General features: G+C 45.9%; 1 protein-coding gene across 1 annotated transcript in view; it reads right to left on the reverse strand.

The window, feature by feature from the left end:
* Positions 1–1,406: 1,406 nt before the first annotated feature.
* arhgef40 (Rho guanine nucleotide exchange factor (GEF) 40) overlaps positions 1,407–21,816 on the reverse strand; it is a 40,032-nt gene continuing 19,622 nt past the window's right edge. The window contains exons 15-27 of the mRNA XM_030087977.1: positions 21,684–21,803; positions 19,982–20,173; positions 19,398–19,904; positions 18,817–19,202; positions 18,211–18,460; positions 17,479–17,568; positions 14,925–15,131; positions 12,091–12,270; positions 11,826–12,006; positions 10,449–10,559; positions 7,488–7,597; positions 3,957–4,000; positions 1,407–3,812 (exon numbers count right to left, since the gene is read on the reverse strand). Coding sequence (XP_029943837.1) covers positions 3,974–4,000; positions 7,488–7,597; positions 10,449–10,559; positions 11,826–12,006; positions 12,091–12,270; positions 14,925–15,131; positions 17,479–17,568; positions 18,211–18,460; positions 18,817–19,202; positions 19,398–19,904; positions 19,982–20,173; positions 21,684–21,803 — 2,361 coding nt within the window. The 3' untranslated portion in view covers positions 1,407–3,812; positions 3,957–3,973. The remainder of the gene's footprint in view (positions 3,813–3,956; positions 4,001–7,487; positions 7,598–10,448; positions 10,560–11,825; positions 12,007–12,090; positions 12,271–14,924; positions 15,132–17,478; positions 17,569–18,210; positions 18,461–18,816; positions 19,203–19,397; positions 19,905–19,981; positions 20,174–21,683; positions 21,804–21,816) is intronic.

The following is a 21,816-nucleotide window of genomic DNA, read 5'->3' on the forward strand; positions in this document are numbered from 1 at the left end:
CCTTTCTCTTTTTTTCCCCCCCTCTCACTATCTCATACAGTGTGTGTGTGCGTGTGTGTGTATGATCTATAGTTCCCTGCCTCCCTCCCTCCCTCCTCTCTCTCTCTCTCCCCCCCCCTCCTCACCCTAACCCTTCTTAATATGATGTAAAAAGCTAATCGCATGCAAATGTCTGTTGTCCCGGTAACCGGGCCTGAAAAATCCCTTTGATGTTTCCCCCGACTCATTCTCTTCACGTTCTCTTTGTTCGCCACAGTCTCGCTGCTTTGTCAACATCCCCCCTTTTACCCCGCTCTCTCTCTCTCTCTCTCTCTCTCTCTCCCTCTCCTTCATCCATTCTGCAGCTCGCTCGGCCTTCTCTTATAGTTCCCCACGTTAAGGGGAAGAAGAAGAAGGAGGAAGGGGGAAAAAAAAAAAAAAGTTCCTAACTCTACTTTGTGTCTCCCTCTTTCTATAAGCCCCCCTCGCCATTCTTCCTCTCTTTTTTTCTTCCTCCCCTCGTGCTCCTGCTCTCCCCTTGACTGTGCCTCTCTGTCTGTCTGCCCCTTCGCCCTCGCTCATTTCCCATCATTCCCACCTACTGTCTCCTGTCCTTCTCCTCTGTCGCTCCCTTTCTCTCTCCCTCAGCTCTGCCCCTTCCTGTTGCTGCCCTCCCTCCTCCTCCTCCTCCTCCTCCTCCTCTTTCTTTCTACCCACCCTTTATCTCTCATTCCTCTCTCCATGTCCCCCTTCACATGCACAGATGGACACACACTCATGCTCTGGGAGTGCCCTCCCTCCCTTTTGAGAATTTGATCCCTGGAACTATTTGATATGTGGCGCTGCACTGTAGTTATCTAATCATTCTGGTTGGAGCGAGGCGGCGGCACAGCTGGCTTTCAGAGGCCAGACCCCCACACTCATTAGAGCAAGGCGGAGGTTGCGGGGTTGCAGGCCCCAGTGTGAGGTTAGACCTGCTAAAAGGTTCAAGCACAGCCACCCACAAGCCCCTCCACTTTAATCCACCCCCCCCAACCCCAACCCCAACCCCAACCCCGCCGGTACGCTCTGGAACTTCAATCCCGCTTTAATTCCACACAGAGAAATTAAACAATACACTTATCAAGTGAGCAATATCATGCATTTCAGACATTCCTTTAAAAAATAAAAATGTAAACATCAGGCAGCGTGCGTCATACAATACTGCTGCCTCCGTACGACATACCATTTTTTTTTTTTTGTTGCTTTGTTTTTCTGCATATGACAATCTATACTGCAGTAAGAATGAAAGATGGTGTTCATTACATCGCTCCCAATATAACGCAATGTACCAAACAGCTAAAGGCTATGAAGTGTACAGGTTTCTGCGAGCCAACAAATTACATATTGATTCGGAAAAAAACGGCTCAATAGCCATTTGCAATTTCTGAATTTGGATGCAGATATGAAACGTGCTAAATCTGATAACGGCGTCTCGACCTCCCGCCGCCGCCGGCTCGCCTCACCTGCAGATCTCAGATTGTACCTCGAGCATCACATTGTTTGATGCACATTTATGGGTTTTTCTGCCATCGTGTGAACAACACCTTCTCCAGCGTCTTTCTGTATACATGTAACTTCTGAGAGTGTTAAAAAAAAAACAAAAAAAAAAAACCCAGCAGTGTAGCTTAACATTTCTATTAATGGACTCACAAGCGAGTAGGAGAGAAGTTATTTTTATCCAATAGTTTTGAGGCACAATATCTCCCCTTGCTCTCTTTTTTTTTTTTTCATGTTCCTGCTGCTAGTTACATAAGATTGATAAGACTCTGCATGGTGAACACAAAGACGCAACTTAGCGGCGGGTGAAGCTGACCTTAGCTGCAGGAATGTGCTCACCGCGGCAGTTCGTCCAAAAATAATGTGACGTTCAGAGCGCCTGTTGAAACGTGGAGAGCAGAGTCCGATGGGAATGACTTGTTTCTGTGTTAACTTTCATTCATGATGTAAAAGATGTTTTCTTCTCGGACTCAAAGGAACCAAACCGTCTGAGTTTTGACCTTTGATCTGCATTCAGTAGGACTGGCCTCGAAGATTTGTCGCAACTCTGATGTGACAGTTAGAATCAGATGAACATCTGTGGATTCCCGAGGAATCATTTCAGACTCTGCATCCAGGAGAACGAGACGAAAAAAAAAAAAAAAAAGTTGAACGGATGAAAACGCATTTCCTGAAACGTCTAATTAGCCGATGTAAGCTTTTAAAAAATGTGCTTTTCAGTTTCCAAGGTAAAAGATTTTACTGCGAGGTGAAGTTTATTATGTACGCGTTAAACATACAAGCAACAGATTGTGTTAATTAGCCAGTTTTTGGGCCACTTCCTCTTATTTCCTGTGCTTTTTGGTTTTATATTCACCATTCAGAATCACTTTCTTATCCAGTTTCAACATTTGGGGAAGATCTTGTTCAAAACTGAAGCCAAAACACTGAAATTTACACACATGTATTTTAAGATTATTTGAGTCAACAGTCTGATTTCAACTGAAAACCCTCTTTAACAATAATCCCGTGGGGCTGATGTGTTCTGGCAGAAGGATTAATAAACACAGATCCACTCCTCTCCATTTGATGGAGACCACGTTTCAATCACGCTTCACAACATCTCTTTGGAACATTGCACAGACGCCCATTCTATACCTTTGGCATAGCGAATATGGCGTCCTATGATTGATAAAAAAAAAAAACAACAACAACAACAACAAAGTATTGCATTAAGTCCTTGGTCGGTACACTGAGGAACATTTTAAGGCACCAGGATGTCGCTTATATAAGTTATAAAGAAGATTAAATACATTCTGTCTATAAATCCTCGCCACTGTTAATAAAAACAATACTGATAGCTTGAAGTAACACTTGTGGAGAGAGTGTAGCAGTCGGGCGTGGCGGCGTTTGTCCCTTGTCTTCTCCATGGCTGCGGTTCAGATGTAACCTTGGCTGATTTGGCCGCTGTGCCAGGCTCTGAACCGGCCGCCGCGTGAATGTGAACAGAGCGCCATTGTCTTATAACAATAAGAGTGACTGCATGCGTTCAGGGACATTGTGTGTGCCTGTCTGTGTGTGTGTGTGTGTGTGTGTGTGTGTGTGTGTGTGTGTGTGTGTGTGCTCACGCCACCCTTGCCTAATTTACATAGATGCAATCACACCTAGCCTATTGCTACGCATTTTTACACAGGCAGGGGGAAAGTGAAGGAGGAAAGAAAGAGAAAAAAAAAAACAAAGCCTACAGTACTCCGTTCAGCGTTATGAAAATGACAAAGTACATAATACATTCTAAATCTGCAATCCTGCGGTGGATTTACGCCCCGCATATTACTTCCTGTTTATTATCAGATGCTGGGGCATGTGACGCGCGCGGCCGGCCAAGCCGGGCAGTCAGTGGTTCAGACCAAGTGGTTTGGCCTAGTGGGGAGCTGCGGGCCAGACAATGGCCGCACTGTGTGGCTCAAGTGCCTTCGGTGTCAATGACTCTGCCAGCAACTGAGACTGGCAGATCCAAAATGGCGGCGCACGGAGAGCCCTGCTGGTGCTTGTCATTTGTGTAAACAGAGCAGTTTTGATCCTTTTTTTTTTTTCTCCTTCTTCTTCTTTTTTGGATGCAGCTTTTCTTTGGAGGGGGGGGGGGGACGCGGCGCTGCGCTGTTTGGTTTAATCTGCTGGCATTTTATTTATTATGAGGAGGTCTCTCTCTGGTTTCTGGTTTTTCTTTTTTTTTTTTTTTTCCTTGTCTTCTTGCTCTTCAAAGTCCAGTTTGGCTCCCAGAGAGATGTTTTAAAAGCTTCAATATGGTCCAGTTTCTGATGAGAAACAAAGTTAGAGAGGATATTATAACGTACACGTGACTTTACCAAGTGAGCAGAGAGGAAAAAAAAAAAAAAAAAAAAAAAGAGAAGAGGAAGAAAAGAAGCATGAAAGAAGTGTGTAATGAACAGTAAACTCACCCTTGTTGAGATGACAGTCACACAGCCGTGGAGGGAGAGTGACTCTGAGGAGGAAGAAACAGTCACATTTATATGCTGCGCTTAAAGCGTGCGTGTGCGTGTGTGTATTTGTGTGTGTGTGTGCGTGCACGCACGAGAGGCAATCCTCCCTCTGTTGTTGGATATGTGCATATCGCTGTCTGCGTGTTTGCCCTATCTGTTTGGGCTGCGTGTGTCCGTCTGTCTGTCAATCTGTTCGCGGCGCAGTCTGTTTGCCAATCTGTCATATTCTGTTTGCGAGATAAGGAGATTGAGAAAACGTGTGTGTGTGTGTGTGTGTGTGTGTGTGTGTGTGTGTGTGTGTGTGTGTGTGTGTGCGTGGCGAGCAAATTCATTTAAACTCCGGCACGGAGACGGCGGGCCGATGCTGCTTGCTCACCGCGTGCATTGTGTCTTCACTTCACTAACATATATGAATGCTTTTACTGCCTGAAGGACGCCTTTTTTTTTTTTTTCTTTTTTAAAGGTAAAGTGAAAAACGGTCTTACTTTCATCACAATGTCGCCAATATTAAGAGGCGTGCACAATACAAACGGCTGAAGATTTCATCCAGAGGCCATACATTTTTAATGAAAAGATGTTTTCACTCAAATAGTTCTCTGAGACTAAATAAGTCACTGAAAGCTGCGAATACCTGTTAGACGTTCCCAATTCAAGTCAAGGACTTTTTTCATTTAAGAAGAAGAAAAAAAAATGAAAGTGGCTCAAAGAATTTCTACTTACGTATAACAAATGAGATACATGAATAATGACTGGCTCTATGGGAGCGTCGTCAGAATCAAAGTGTGTTTTCAAGCCTCAGTGGATCATATAGAGACGAGGAAGAAGAGAGTGACAGACCGGGGGGGTTAAACATGAGGCCCGTGGGGCCAGAAATGGACCACCGGAGGCTCAATCTAGCCAAACAAATTTCTTAAAAGAAGTGGACACAACGCGACACCTGAGCGGAGATATCAGTGACGCTGCCATTAGCCTCAGGGGGGAGACTGTAAAACGTTTGTTGGACATTTAACTGTACTGTAGTCATTTCTGACAGTAAGAGCTTAGTTTAGTTGAGGGAGTGAAGAGTCAGGAGTTTCAGTGACTCGGGCTGACCATGCTGAGGGAAGTCAGAACCGGTCAGAACCGGTCAGAACTAGTCAGGACCAGTCAGAACTGGTCAGGACCGGTCTGTGACATAGAAAGTTTCCAGGATGGTTCTGAAGACAGGACAGTGAACTGTTGAGTTTGTTGAGAGTGTTGAGGATGGCATTAGAGTGACGTCTGGGAGAAGAAAGAGAGTGAAACGAGCTGGAGGTAGCTTGTTGAGGACGGAGCTGCAGCCTGGGAGGGACGAGGGTACAGAGGGTACTGGTGGGAATGAAATGACCTGATGCGGTAACACTTAGAATGACGGGTATGATGCTAACCTTTAGCTACTTACTAATGCTGAATTCCAAGTACTTTTTAAAATTAATTTATACTTCATAAATTAAGATCTAGTTGGGTTGGATTTGGCCAAAGGGAAGCATGCAGTTATGTGAGACCCTGATGCTTCAGGGCTGAAATGTCAGAGTTTTAAAAAGTCAGACTGATTCGACTTGCTTGGATTTTATAGCTGAAGAATGATCAAGAAATCAACTTAAATTTCAACACGTGGCAGGCATTGAATTGGACTGACGTTTTGGGTTTACATGTTACGAATGTGACAAGTTAGAGAACCATGTCTGGGATTTGATAGTCTTAAAAGAATACTCCGAAGATTTTGGACCCACGCCCTATCCCGATCATTTACAAAGTGAGATAAGCTCATAAATACCTTCTTTGTGTCTGTTCGTCCAGTGTCTGGCTCCCAGCTGTTAGCATCGTAGTTAGCTTAGCTCAACTACAGCAGGTGAAGAGGAGACAGAGCCAGACTGAGAAAGTGGACAAAATACTCCTTCCAGTGGTCCAGGGGACGGTGTATTAGCACGCAAAGTAAATCCGAATGGTTATAAAGCATTCTGCTGTGCTCCGGTACATCCTTCCGCGGAGCACTGCGCATGCGCAGGTCTGTGTGGATCAATACATTATTTTAACGGATTGAAAAGAAAACACGTCTTTAAAATGCTTTATAACCATTCAGATTTACTTCACGTGCTATTACGCCGTCCCCTGGACCACTGGAAGGAGTATTTTGTCCACTTTCTCAGTCTGGCTCTGTCTCCTCTTCACCTGCCGTAGTTGAGCTAAGCTAACTACGATGCTAACAGCTGGGAGCCAGCCACTGGACGAACGGACACAAAAAAGGTATTTATGAGCTTATCTCACCTTGTAAAAGATCGGGATAGGGCATGGGTCCAAAATCTTCGGAGTATTCCTTTAATGATCAACATGAGGATCCTTCTATACTATCTGGTGCATTTTACATTTTCTAGATATAAAATATGTTGTGGGAGTGATAGTTATGAAAAGTATTGGGCTCATTATTAGACGTCAATATCAATGTATTGGTTAGATTCAGGTGTACTGTAAATATGGCTTTATATTATTATTTTTTTACAGTGTACATGGTGCATATGTGTGTTTAAAAGCGTCCTTTCCTGATGTCGGCGAGCCTCAGTCCTTTTTGTTTGCACTGTCTCTGCTGTGACACACCGGAATGGACTGAATGGTCTGCAGAAAGCCTGATAAGGAGCCGCTCATTACAATCAGATGTCTTGGATCGGGGGGATTGAAAGCATGCAGCGCTGCGGCCTGTCAGGATCTGGACACCTCTGACGTAGATACAGAGATATTTTATTGCCTGTCATTGAAAAAAAATCCTTCTGCTTACATTTTAAGGCTTTTTATGATCAACAATGCCTAAACATCCTATTTTAAGCTCAACTTTAGCAAAATACCAGCTGTTTCAGGTTCTTTCTTTAATTTGATTAGCCCACCTACAAGCAGAGCATGTAATTTGACACCAGCTTCATCACCATCTGGGCTACCACTGTGAAGCAAAGGTCTCGTTTAACGGTTAACGTCAATCCAAACTAAGCTTTCAGGTGCAGAGACACTCTTTATTTGCACCTTTATTGACACTTTATTTGTGAATTTATGTTCACGACAGGAAGGGAGGGAGAAACAGAAGATCCTCTGTAGGTGCAGCAGAAAACGTCATGACGTCTTCATGTCACGGATTTACACTTCGTCTTGTTCATTTTACCTGAAACTGTCGCTGTGGAGGAGAGTAACTCCTGTAGTTCCACACAGCGCACAGAGAGATAAAGTCTCTTTAAAGCAGCTCTGACCATGAGGAGCATTATTAAAACCTTCCCCCTGCCACATTCCTGGAGAAGCATCTGCTCCTGAAGAGGGTCCTGTGATCCCAGCAAAAATGAGAAACGTGTCACATTTCTCACCTCACGTCTAAATTTAACCACGGCGAGATATTTCCCCACCCCAAAAAAGAAAGAAAGAAAAAAAAAAAACACTCCGAGCCTCTTGGTTTACTGCGTGGTGACGTACGGACGCAGACCCGGAGCCCACCTGCGAGTAGCTGGTGGATCCTGAACTTCTCCGGGGGTCCCTCCCAGACGCCGGGGATCCCCCCTCCTTCTGGCTGCCCACGGAGGAGGAGTCCGAGCAGCTGCTGTGGACTGAGAGAGAGCAAGAGAGAGAGAGAGAGAGAGAGAGGTTAATACACACCAGCAAGATGTGTTCCACTTTAAATTCTGTTTATTAAATCCCAATATCTCCACCGTGTTCTGTCCCACAGGACAATTCATGCATTGAGATGCACTCGATGAGACACCTGGTGAGCAGTATGTGCATTACAGCCAGCCGTGAATGGAGGGGGGGGAAACCACTGGGCGCTTCAGGAGGAGGGTCCACAATCTGACTCCAGATTAGGTGTTTGAATTTTTTTTTTTTTCCCCTTCGCTCGGTGGACGGGCCTCGTTTTTAAAGGGGAAATCCACCGACAGATGTGGGGAGAAGGCTTCGCACAGTGTTTGTGAGTGTAACCTCTCCTCACCCCTGCCTCTTTAAAAGCAGATTTACGACTGAAGGAGTGTATCCAGCGGCACCTTTCCTGAACCCGCTGCTAATTTTACAGGTCAGCTGACAGAAACGACATGTTTCTATAACTCCTCGTCCAAACACAGGTGTTACTTAAAAAAAGTCTGTGATACACTCATACGTTCTGCCGACTCTCTGCTGATTCGAGGGAAGGAGCGAAGCCGGACTCCCACACTACGGCGACACATTTCCTGGCTTTATATAGAGCAGCGTCAATGAATCAAGATCACAAAAAATGTTTTACGTAAACAACGTTTAGGAGCTGACGGGTAAACAGTCGTCACCGCTGAAGCCACGTCGAGAGGGCCGGGCTTTCACACGCAGCCAAACGGTCCAGCCTCGCCAGACGATTGTTTCTGTTCAAGTTTAACTTGAATTAATGAAGTATGTCGAGCATCAAGCTTTAGGCTTTAACTGCAGATTTCCTGTTTATAGGAACACAGATGTACCTTGGTCTTTATTGTCAATTCTGCTGTGCATATCCTGCTACGGTGTAGACATATATCACCCAGAATAATAAAAAAAAAAGATGAAAAATACAAAAAATATCACCCATAACAGAGAAAATAAGGCTATGTGCAAGAAAAACTGAACAACAAGAATTTAAATAAAGAAATATATCCCTAAAATGTGTAAATAAAATCCAGTGTCGTCTCAGAATAAGTTGTAATATGAAATCAGAGATCAGAGTCAGTGGGATTTAGAGCACTGGCAGCAAGTCTTTCAGAGTGGCTGGTGCCAGAGTGGTGGGCAGAAGAACCGTCGAGCGCTTGTAATTTGACACCAGCCTCATCATCTTAGAATTTTCTGCTGATTAAGATTAAAAAGAAATTAATTTCCAGCCGACTTCAGGCCTCGCAGATTCAACAGCAGCCTGAACTTTGGTCACGTTTTGATTTAACACAATGAAAACTGCTGCAATGTTTTATTTATGACACAAAATACAGGAAAAACACAATAAATCATCTAAACCTCTGCTCCAGGAGGCCACCCTGGGAGGCACTTGTAATTTGACATCAGCCTCAGCTTATAGTTTCACTGAATCAGACATTATTTAATGCATCTATCTACCAAGCTTAAACCACAAAGCGAGCATTACTGTCTTCAATGGTTAGGAAAACATATCTATATCCAGATGAATCCTCACCGGCAGCTGGAGTTGTTTTCTCATTGTGTTTTATAGGGAGAGTTTAGGATGTGAGACGAAGCGCGCCGCTGCCGCCTTTAAATACGTTTGAGCCAGGCAGTGAAGGCAGTGACGGGTTTTGATCAGAGCAGATGTAAAACGCGTTTCCACAGCTGAGCTTTTCCACTGCCTGGTATATTCTCTGCAGGCATGTCACAGCTCTTCAAAATTTCTCAGTATGCGACAAATATCAAAAATTCATAGAATAGCCCAGGGGCGTGAGATTGAAAAAAAAAAAAAAAAAAAAAACCCCACCATGTACTGCATTATTACCTTGTCATATGAGGAGATACACCCGGGACTTATTCTGCTTCCTGTCTGAGATCTCAAGGCCACGTCACTCTCGGCTCCGAAAGTACATTTGAACAATCTGGTAATCCGATCCGGCCACATAAACCAGGCAACTTCCTGAAGGCCAGGCCTGAACTGACAAACGGTTCAAGCCTCCTGAATGTGTAAAGCGTGAGGTGGATCCATCAGCGATCCACCTGTACTGTTAAGGTCGATCCAGGGGACATAATTCCTTAAAGAATCCAGAACTAAGAAGCATAAATCCCACAAAGTATGTGACATTATCCTGCTGAATCTGTCATGCATGTGACTGTTTCCCTGTGCTGCGAGATGCTGGTAGGATCTCAGCACACAAAAGGACAGGATGTGGTGCAGACATCTCTGAGGGGTCACCGGGGTTTATCTCCCGTCGCGGTGAAAGTCGACTGTGCAAAAAAAAAAAAAACAACAACACCTGAAAGTGAACCAGCGGCTCAGACTGCGCCGATTTTACCCAACAACTGATTACTAAATTCCAACACAACAAATAAGAGCCAAGATGAGTTCCCAGAGACGCCGCCATGCAAGCTAGCTAACTAGCATTAGCCTCAAAGCCATACTGACCGGGTGAGCATGTAAAAACACCCATAATGCAGCGGGTAAAGGAGACGTTTTTCACATTTCGCTGTGTTTTACAGATGAAAGTATCATTAAAATTGGCTTTATGTTGAGATTGTAGTCATATTCAGTAGTAATTATGAAAACGTAGATGTTTTCATCTCTTATATCCTGAACTAAAAAGTGTTTCACGCTGTAGACGAAGTTAAAACAGAATGTATTGTCTTCTGGTGTCGCTTCTTGTTGTTCCGTCCACCTTTTTGTCAATCAACCAATCACAGCTGCCTCCATCTGAAAGTCGTGATCTTGGCATTGCCACACTGCCCCCCTGGTTCAGGGCGTCGAGGCGCTCCTACCTCTGTCACTCAGGCTGTAGATGGAGTCCAGCTCTGAGATGGGAGCTCCGGTAGCATCCAGAAGAAGTTTACTGGAAATGCCCATGCAGAGGGACTCCTTCAGACACAGCTCTGGAGACGGAGACAAGAAGAAGTTCAAAAATATACATCTAAAAAGATGCTGAGTCATATGAGCTGCGTTACAGGTTCCCAGTATTGTTAACAAGAACAATGCCGTCTGGACAGCAGGTAAAAGGAAAATATGTCAGTCCTTTCTGTGAAGGGGAGCGTCTTGATCAGGGAGGATAGTGTAATCTAAGTCGCCTAGAGGAATCAAAGGTTTAGGGACAGAAGGAGACATGTGATAGCCAGCTGCTGCGTGTTTGGAAAGGCGGGCCATAAACAAAAGGAGCAAAAAATTCAAAAGGCACACGGGGCTGCTGGGGATATTTTTATAAGCTCGCTATTTACAGGAAAGGCACTTATTATTCCAGATAAGGTTACACAAGTGACTCAGATGTATTTATTCTCGAAAAGCCTTAAAGACGTACGACATGAGATATTTTTAAGGATCTAAACTGGACCTGGTCATAAAGAGGCTGCTCTGTCCTGGTGGCTCCATGGCTGGTCCTACACCTTGCTCATATATGGGTTTGGTCTCACGCTGCTGTCCAGTTCCCTCCAGGGCTTTAAGTCCCAGCCTTTTTTGTCATTATTCTGAAGGTAAATGCTTGGGAGCGTTCCAAGAAACTGCATTTTTAAAAATGATAGAAGGTTGACGTGTTCATACACTTTTGCCACTAATATGAGGAATTTCACTGGAAGCATTAATTCTGTTGAGATCAAGTGGAAAGCTCCCACCTGGTTTAATTCTCATGAATAGTGGTTTAATAAGTAATTTAATAAGTAATTGTATCAAAACTCTACATCGGCAAACAGCTAAAAAAGTGTTATAGTGCATCCCTGATGTAAAGTGGTGTGAATAGTGTGCAGATGAAGCTTCGGCCTCTATCTTAGAACCAAGAGCGCCATCTAGTGGCTTCAGAAAATAAAGACAGTGGTTCATGAAGCTTCATGAAGCTTCATGAAGCTTCATGAACCACTGTCTTTATTTTCTGAAGCCACTAGATGGCGCTCTTAGTTCTAAGAAAGCAGCTGAAAGACTGACAATGAAGTATGCTCTCAAACATTTCTTGAACAGACAGCACCATCTAGTAGCTTCAGTAAATAAAGAAAGTGGTTCATGAAGCTTCATGAAGCTTCATCTGCACTTCATTACTTATGAAATCTTCTTAGTGTAAAGACTTTAACTTTTAGTGTCGTTTTCACCCATTTCCACAGTAACAGAGCCAAAATGCTCCACCGTGACACCGGCGGGGTTAAAGGTCAGGCGGTCACCTGTGTTGTTGATGGCGTGCGTCCACAGCAGATGGGCCACGTCGTGAGTCCAGGCCTCCTTGTCCTCCTTGCTCTGAGCTTGCAGCGTGATGCAGTCTTTGATCCGCGGAGCTTGTCGGACCCAGACCTCGAACTTCACCCCGTCCTCGCCGACGCTCTGCGTCAGGCCCATCTCACTCATCTGTACGGAGACGAGGAATCAAGCCAACCGTCTGGGAACTTGGGTTTAAACGTGTGTGTGTGTGTGTGTGTGTGTGTTGCAGACCTTGATGCTGTGCTTGTAGTTGTAGGCGGTGCGTCCCGGGCTCGGACTCTTCTGTTTGGTGAAAACGACGACGTGCTGATACAGGAAGACGCTCCTCACGCCCGCCCGCTTCCTCCGGGCACCGCCGCACACCGTCAGCTCGCCGTGCCGCACCAGCTCGCCACGCTCCGCCGCGGGAATCTGAGTTCACACACACCATGCACACACTGTCATGGGCTGAGCTTTCGTTCTCAATGGGTCGAAGTCATTCCACTTGCTTCCAATCATGTTTCAGATGAAATCATCTCGAAACAGCGATGAAGCCTCATAAAAATGCTAAATCAGTAATTAAAACTTTTTTGTATCTGTTCTTCTGTTTGAGTGATTAATGCGGCAGCTTTCGCCAGCTCCTCCGGGGATTCATTTCCATGAAATTATCTGGGATTTTTAACCAAGAATGTAAGAGGAATCATCATCAATAGGGGTGATTTTGAACGATGTTTTAGAAAATTTCAGGAAAACAAGCAGTACAGCATAAAGTAATATAGGGAAATGTTTTAATATGTACACACACACACACACACACACACACACACACACACACACACACACACACACACACCTTTTTGATCAGTCAGTTATTGATAAGGATCCTCTCCCCTGAGGAGATCTACTTCATTACAATGTTTTTTTTTGCGGACTAACTCTTTAGAATGAATCCACTGGAGTGTAATAAACATACCGGAGGATTTATAAAAGACATTCATATTAAACCTGTTCTACTCTCGCTGCTCACTGGAGCAAAGAGAAATACAGGAAAAGAAGGAAACCTGAATAATTCATACGTTTATTTACATTAACTCCCATTTTTAGATCCTTGGCGGAACCTTCTGTAAAGGATCAATAGAGTTATATCTGATCCAGTTAGCTGACGATTCTGATGAAGTTCTTGTTCTTCACTTCACCTTTATTGCTGTCACATACAATCGTACATAGAAAATGAAACATTTGTCGTCAAAAACAACTGAAAAGCCCCTCCTTCACATACTCAGAATTGTAAGACATTTCGACGACAAAGCCTGAAAAGCTTTATTTTCGATTGGATGAAGAAAAAAAAGGACAAAGCGGCATTCTTATTGCAGCGCTTTGCATAGTGACATACTCCCTCTTCGCGCGGACGCCTCTTTCTGTTGGATCTCTGCTCTAATTGGCCAGCTGAGTCACGTCTTTTGTACAAACGCAGCTTTATTGTTCATGTCAATTACAGGGTTGCGGCGCTGGTGATGCTGCCGCCGCCGCCGCTGCTGCAACTCTTTTCAAAAGACGGATAGACGCTCATAAAAGTCAAAAAAAAAATAAATAAATAAATTACATAATGCCCCTTTAGGACTCCGAGGCCCACAAACGGCGACGCAGAGCCGTAAATCAGGATTTCTTAACTAATAAGCGATCTGACGGTAAAATTAAAAAGGACGGTTAATTTACAGGCAGCGGGAGACCGCCGTCAACTTTATTTTTAAACCTGCAGGGATGTGTGGGTCATGGTATAAGTGATGCTTCATGCACTTTTATGAACACCCACATCCACACACACACACACACACACACACACACACACACACACACACACCTGCACTCACAATCATCTCCACTTGGAGAGCTGTTGCAGGTTGAAGTAGCTCGATGGGAGCGTTTGCGCTGCTGTAATCACTCCCCTCACTCCGGAGGGGGAGAGCCGGCGTGAGGGGGGAGGTTTGTGTGTATTTGTGTATGTATATATATATATATATATATATATACACATGTGTGTGTTATATATATGCATGTGTGTTTCTGCGTGTGGGAGTGAAACGCTTGTCACGACTAACCGGAGTGATGCTGCTGTGTCAGAGTAGCGCCGTATAAATACAGAGTTTACGATTAGAGCCAGAATGAGGCCCAGTGTTTTACAAAAAGAAAAGAGAACTCAAGATTGCAAAAATAGGCAAAAGTTTCAGTTTGGTCAAAATTCGAGCCGGATGCATCTTCTGCAGTGGAAAACTGGTTAATTATGAGTTTGAATGACCCTTGACCCTCATCAGGCGCTCCCCGCAGCCCCAATCCTGGAAATAGGATGCGAAAATATGGAAAAATTATTTACCCCAACGAAGATCAATGATGTATGATTAGTTTAGTTTATCCATGCATTCAGAAATGAATGTAATTTACAGCACAGAGCACAGAAGGTAGGGCGGAGGGCTCTAAGCAAAGTTTTAGTCATTCATTTCTGGTGAATTAAAAAACAAATAGGTGGATAATTGAGAATAAATGAAATATAAAGTTTTTTTTTCATAACAGTGCATCTTAGAGATAATTTTCAGGTAAATAAATATCTCTAAAATGAACTTCAGACATTTTTCCGAACCATCCCATCTTTAAATATTAGAAGAACAAAGCAAATATTTTATAAAATAAATTAATTTGGTCTATTTTGGAAAAAGTCTAAAAGTTCACCTTTGCACACATTTGAGTTAATTTTAGATAAATAACACAGGTCAAAATTAAAATTGAGAAATATGATCTATGATGTGAGTGTTTGAATGTTTTTGAACGCCCTCATGTCTGAAAAATGGTCAAACTCATGGAAAACGCACACATGGAAAACAAATCCTATTTGTATTTATGCTGAAAATAAAAATAATGATAACATATAATGTGAAGGTCTGAGTAAACATGTCCAAAACTTTCCCACTTCAGATAAAAGCCTGAAACACGGGATGATAAAAAGCCTCCACTCTCCAGCTCATTCGCTTTCTTCCCCTCCCAGAAGAGAAAGTGGGACTTGTGGAGCCGCTAACTGGGACGGGCGATCTCACCGGACATCCCACGATGAGGTCGCTGGCCCGGAGGTCCTCGCCGTGGCGCTGGGCGTGTCTCAGGATGGAGAGGGCGGAGTCGGAGGCGGGGTTGATGCCCCCCAGCTCCTCCAGGGCCTCGCAGTACTGCTCCAGCCGCTGGACGGGGGCCTGCAGGCAGTGGGGGAACGCCATGGGGGAGAGCGGGGAGGCCTGGGGGAGCTTGGACTGGAGGGGGGAGAGAGAGGGGGGGGGGGGGTGCTGAGTCTCTGTCTCACATCCAGTCAAAGCAAAACCTCAGAATAACTCCGACCGGCGCTGCGTGGGCGGCGGCTCAGCGGCGTGCGCAAGCAGATCCAAACACGGGACGGATGTGATTATACAGCCATCAGCCGCGGCTCGGAACCCGCCGACGGCTGATGTGAACAACACTAATTATCCCGCCGTAGCGGCACCTGTCAGGCGCCGGGCGTCCGGGAGTCCTGCGAGTCGACGCGCCCCAACGCCGGGGAGAGCCGCAGTGTGACGGCGGAGTCGGATCGGCTCCGAAACCATCGGCATTGTGGGTAAGAACTGACGAAGACGGGATGATGAAGTCGTGCAGGGACACTGGACTGATCAGGAGTGTTTAAAGTGTCAAGTTTAAACTTAATCCGGCTCCTCAAACCAACAAGGGAACTGTGAAAGGCAGCAGACGCAACGTAACGCTGAGATTCAGGCTACACGACACTGGTTTTCAGTGAAAACTGAAGACTTCTGTTGTGTTTGGGAGTCTGTTTACGCTGCAACGGTGATCGGAACCAATAAAAAAACCAACTTTTCAGTAATGCGTCTCAGTGTAGATGGTGGGAAAGGTCACTGTTCTGAAACGCTGCAAGACTCTATATGTACCACTGCTGTTGTAAATAGTTAAATATTTCTGTCGTTTGTGAGCAAACACACGTTTTTCAAAACTTTACCGTGCAAGCACGGAACCTTTAAGAAATGATGTGTTTTCACTTGAAACATTATTATTAAATGTGGCCTGAGACTCCAGCTGGGATGGAAGAGCGCTGCCTCACTGCCACAACAGCAAAAAGACGTTCAAGTTTAAATCTAAACTCTGACTTTTATGATGGTGCTAATTTACTGGTCCGGTCAATGTGTGTGTGAGTGTGTTGGTGTGTGATGGAGCAGGGTGTTCCCCATCACCAGGTGGGCTTGGCTCCAGACACCTGTGACCACGAAGCTGGAGTGAAACGTGATCAGAGACGGACGGAAACGCCAGAAACGTCTGGATACCTCAGGAAAACGTCTGCGGCGTAGCAGCGTTGACCTGGGCGGAGCGAGGAGCCCGATCGGTGCACGCCTCGCATCGGAGATCTATCCCACACCACGACGAACAACAGAGCGAAGGGAAGAGTCGTCGGTCGGGTTTTTTTTTGCGCTCGGAGGCAAATGAGGTGCTTATTTATGGCTGTTAAACACATTTTCTTCTTCTTTTTTCTCCAGCATGCCGCAGAAGCCATGTGATATGGAGCATACCAATGAGTGGCGTATAGCCATCTGTTTTTGTGACCTACTTCATCAGGATTTGCTTGTCATTACATAACTTAAGACGCTGCTTGAGATTAAAGTTGATTGTGGCGGTTTACTGCTCTCCAGACGCGCTTCAGATATCGTACAACTATTGGTTTGAAATGATTCCATGACATTTTGGTGTGATTAAAAAGAAAATTGGGTGTTTTGTTTCAGTATTTGTGCCGAAGAGCTCTTTTAGCTCGGCACAAAAACAACTAGAGGCGCAAGTAATCGGGATTATTACCTTGTTTGTTATCACATTTTAAAGCAAAGCTTTTTTTTTTTTAGGTTTTAATTGGTTTTCTTTCACTTTTTCTCTCACCTGCCGACGACAGAAATCATATCAAAGTAGGCACATGTGCTACTTTTATCTTCATTGCCATAACGATCATCCCCCCAGAATGATCACCCATCATGCCGTGCGTCCCCATAACCATAAACAGTCCCATCGCCATAACCCACAATGTGCTCAAGCTGTTTTCTGAAGCTGCCGCCGCTGCCGCCGGAGGTGAGGCGAGCGCACGCTGCCTCCTGCTGGCCACGGCCGCACACTTCACAACTGGGAGCGCCGACTCGCAGTGTGATCTCAGAGTGTGAAGCCCTCGTAGTAATCTGGTGAGACGTGAGTTTTAGTTTTAGTGTGGCTGGAGAGCTCAAATTACTTTCCCCCATAATCCCCCTCTAATTGGCTTTCCTGGTGTACATTAAACAGGTAATTAGCTTTACTGTATATAGCGCCGTCTTAATTGCCGCCATCGACAAATAAAGCAACTTTAATTGGCTTGTGCTTGTGATCAAAAAAATACTCATTATGTTGTTCTTAAGTTGTGATTAAACACATTTAAAAAAAAAAAAATAGAATATGAAGCAAAGACATCCTCAACACGATGCGAGTACAGAATCAGGAGGATCTGACGGCGAGTCAGAAAACTGAGTTTCTTCCTCTGAAGGAGGAGGCGTGTAGCGGTGAGCATTTGTTCCAGGAAAATCCGCGGTTTGAGTCTCTAAGTCGTACCTTAAAGAAGTCGGCAGCCGCAGTGACCAGCGGTGAGTCCAGCTCCGGTTTGGTCCTGATGTAGTGCGAATACTGCAGGAACTGCTCCCGCTGGGCGGAGCCAGAGCAGAACACACACGTCAAGTTTGGAACCAGCTTTTTTTAGAATATAAATCTTTTCTTTTCAACAACAACACAGAGACTGTCAGGTGAACTATTAAGACCTTGAACAGAGCTATCAAATACAAGGCCCATGGGCCAGAACCGGCCCGCAAGAGGCTCTAATCCGGTCCAAAAAATTAATAAGCAAATTACAAAATAGATTTTTAAACAAACTTCTTAATAGGAGACATTTTTCACTGCATTTTGCATCAGAAAGTATCATTAAAATTGGCTTTATGTTGAGATTTCAGTCATTTTTGTGAAAATATAGACTTTCACATTATTTATACTCTGCACCACAAAAAAGAAAGGACTTTTAAATTCAATTTCAAAGATTATTATGGCACCATTTTACCGGTCCGATCTGATGTAGAACCACATATAACATCCACTTCATTGACTTATTCATTAATTTACTCATTCTTGATGGATTTTAACAACCAACAGAAAAAAATATATAAAAACTTCTCTAGATTTGACAATTTGCAACCTCAAAGAAAAATGTAACATCTTATCTGCAAAGTCAATTTACTGAATTATAACGGGTGAAAGTGTAAAAGTAGGTTATAAAGCAGACTTTTCTGAACTCACATATTTGCTGAAGCAGTCCTGTTGCAGCAGACTCTGCACGAGGGCGCCCTCCATGGCCGGAAGCAGGTCCTGCGAGTGGAAGGTGCACAGGCTGGCCCAGTTTGGGAAGATGGCCTCCGCCTTGCCCCGGATGGAGGCCGGGGTGTCGGACAGCTCCAGCAGGGGCAGGAAGGTCTCCTCCACGCCCCTCAGCACGGCCACGTACTGCCGCTCCGAGCTCAGCATGCGACACCAGAGCAGGTACAGTTTACTGCGGGGGGGCGGCAGAAAACAAACATGGAGGAAAGTGGAGCAGAGCGAGCCGAGAGGAACTGGGAGGGGAGATAGCAGAACGCAATGGGCAGGGATCAAAGAGCCACTAATGAAAAAATTATCTGAGATTGCACGCCGACTGATAAAAATCGTTCGGAAACAGACTTCACTTGTACTTAAATTATCCCCAAATGGTGGAGCCGTGTTCGGCTTTCATCTCAGGCGAGCCCCAGTTATAATGTGGGTCTTGTTTCGCAGCTGAAAGCCAAATTTGACCGACTGCTCATGTTTTCGGGTATTTTGCAACAATTACCGAAGAAGAAAGAAAGAAAGAAACGGACAAAACAAGCATACCTCTGTGCAGTGGAGCCGCCTCTGTCCGTCCCCGTCTCCCTCTCCGTCCTCCCCAGCAGGACGTGTTGCCGTGGCGACCCCGTGTGGTCCACCACCTCCTTGCTGCTGACCTCCACTCCTCTGATAAGAACGCCGCCTCCGCCTCCGCCTCCGCCCCCGCCGCCGCCGCCCCACCCGGGCACGGCCGCCGACATGCCGGTGGCGATCACGGGGTCGGCCAGCGCCCGGCGGCCCAGCCAGGACATGGGCGAGCTGCGGCTGGCCCCGCCCACCGGGGACTCGGGCTTGGGCGTGGCCGTGCCGCGGCGGGGGGCCAGCAGGGCCTGCAGGTCGAAGCTCGGGTGGCGCTTCCTCGGCGGCTTGCTGGGGACGGCGGCGTCCGTGGGCTGAGAGGTGAAGTCAGAACGACACAGTTAAACAGTTGTGCTCTTATTCTCTTGATATCTTGATTTATTCCTGTTATTTTAATGTAATTTTCTCTATTTCTTCTTTTATGAACGGTGCGATACAAATAAAACGGCCTTGTCTTACTCAAGTTTACCAAAACAAGAATTTCTAATGAATCCAATCGTCAGACTCACGCTCTTCTTTGCAGGATTCAGCAGGTTGTGCAGGAACTTCCCTCCTCCGGCTCCGCCTCCTCCGTTTCCTCCCCCTGCTCCGTCTTTCTTGTTCCCGTCTCCGATCTTCAGCGTGGAGCAGGTCTGCGGCCTGAACAGCGAGGCCAGGGACCCCCAGGACTGCATCCCTGCGTCCGCCGCCCCCAGCCCCCAGTCGCCCTCCCCCTCGGGACCCATCAGGTCCCACACGCTGCTGGCCGAGGGCGTCTTGGGCTTGGCCTGGCCCGCGTTCTGAGTCCTGTCGGACTGGAGGAACCGCGGCTTGACCTGCGCCACGGTGCGCTGGTACCGCTCCACCGTCTGAGTCCAGAGGTCCAGCAGCGAGCCGCCGCCCAGCTCCATGGCCAAAGAGCGAGCGTCCTGGAAGCGCGACGGCGGGATGGGGGGGAGGGAGGCCAGGGGGCATGTGGTGGAGGACGGGGAGGGCGAGGAGGAGGAGGTGGAGACGGCGTCGCACCACTGGGTGGCCTGCGGAGAGGAGGGACGAGGAGTGAGCGCCGTTCGCTTCCGGAGGAGGTTTCAGCGAGCGCCGCCGGTCCGGGTACCTCGGTTAAGGTGGACAGCAGCCTCTGGGTGTTGTCCAGCGTGGTCCAGCAGTCAGACAGACAGTGGGACATGTCCCGCAGCTTCTCTCTGACCGGAGGGAGTCGGATCTGAACGTCGCTCAGACCCGCCCAGTCCAGCTCGCACCAGCCCTCCAGATCACTGAGCACCGACAGCGTCTCGCTGTGGAGATCCTGCAGGATCCCAAACATTTAACAAGCTGAGGTCACATCAGTTAGTGGGAGGAAGATGCTCTATAATCTGGATGTTAGAGGAGGACGATGCTCTATAATCTGGATGTTAGAGGAGGACGATGCTCTATAATCTGGATGTTAGAGGAGGAATATGCTCTATAATCTGGATGTTAGAGGAGGAAGATGCTCTATAATCTGGATGTTAATAAGAGGAAGATGCTCTATAATCTGGATGCTAGAGGAGGAAGATGCTCTATAATCTGGATGTTAGAGGAGGACGATGCTCTATAATCTGGATGTTAATAAGAGGAAGATGCTCTATAATCTGGATGTTAGAGGAGGACGATGCTCTATAATCTGGATGTTAGAGGAGGACGATGCTCTATAATCTGGATGTTAGAGGAGGAAGATGTTCTATAATCTGGATGTTAATAAGAGGAAGATGCTCTATAATCTGGATGCTAGAGGAGGAAGATGCTCTATAATCTGGATGTTAGAGGAGGACGATGCTCTATAATCTGGATGTTAATAAGAGGAAGATGCTCTATAATCTGGATGTTAATAAGAGGAAGATGCTCTATAATCTGGATGTTAATAAAAGGACGATGCTCTATAATCTGGATGTTAATAAGAGGAAGATGCTCTACAATCTGGATGTTAGAGGAGGACGATGCTCTATAATCTGGATGTTAGAGGAGGACGATGCTCTATAATCTGGATGTTAATAAGAGGAAGATGCTCTATAATCTGGATGTTAATAAGAGGAAGATGCTCTATAATCTGGATGTTAATAAGAGGAAGATGCTCTATAATCTGGATGTTAGAGGAGGACGATGCTCTATAATCTGGATGTTAGAGGAGGACGATGCTCTATAATCTGGATGTTAATAAGAGGAAGATGCTCTATAATCTGGATGTTAGAGGAGGACGATGCTCTATAATCTGCCCATTGAAACAGATGCACTAACACCATAACAGCATCCAGGTGCAGTGTTTACCTCCTAACAGCAGTTTAAAGTTAAACGTGAGGAAAAGGGGGGAGCAATTCTCTCTACTGCCCTGCAGCAGGAACATCTGTTCACAGTTTAAGTTGAAGTCTGCAGCGTTCAGCGAGTCGTTTGTCGTAACCGTTTAAAGAGTCTTGCAAAGCCCGTCAGAGTTGCTGTTGTGCAGGTGGGACGACAGGAGGCTTGCTGTTTCAGCGAGGCCCTCTCATGCTGCAACATAACAATGCTGCACTGCACGTCAGCCGGCGTGGATTTAAAGCGAAACGCTATTGCTTATTTAACGTTTTGGTCTCCGCGGCTTTGATGAATCACAAGAGCTGGACCTTTGATGGTAAAATGTCACAAGCTGAAGAGAATTAAGCTTTTGAGATGCTGCTAACAAGGCTATTTCTGGATGTTTGTCGCCGTTCCGCCTGCTGAAATGGTATATTTCAGAGCGAGAGCAATCAGGTAGAGCGAAATGGAAATGAAACACATGAAAGTGCTGCGCGGGCCCCACTCACGTTGGCCGTTTCTTTGAAAGTCTTAAACTTCTGCTGCTTGAGGGAGAGTCTGCTGAGGGAGAGCGGAGGGTCCTTGTAGTCCTCCAGCTGCGCCTGGACCTGCTCGATCTCTTTATCGCACTGTGGATTAAAG

Source organism: Salarias fasciatus, chromosome 3 (assembly GCF_902148845.1).
Source record: "Salarias fasciatus chromosome 3, fSalaFa1.1, whole genome shotgun sequence".
Taxonomy (NCBI): domain Eukaryota; kingdom Metazoa; phylum Chordata; class Actinopteri; order Blenniiformes; family Blenniidae; genus Salarias; species Salarias fasciatus.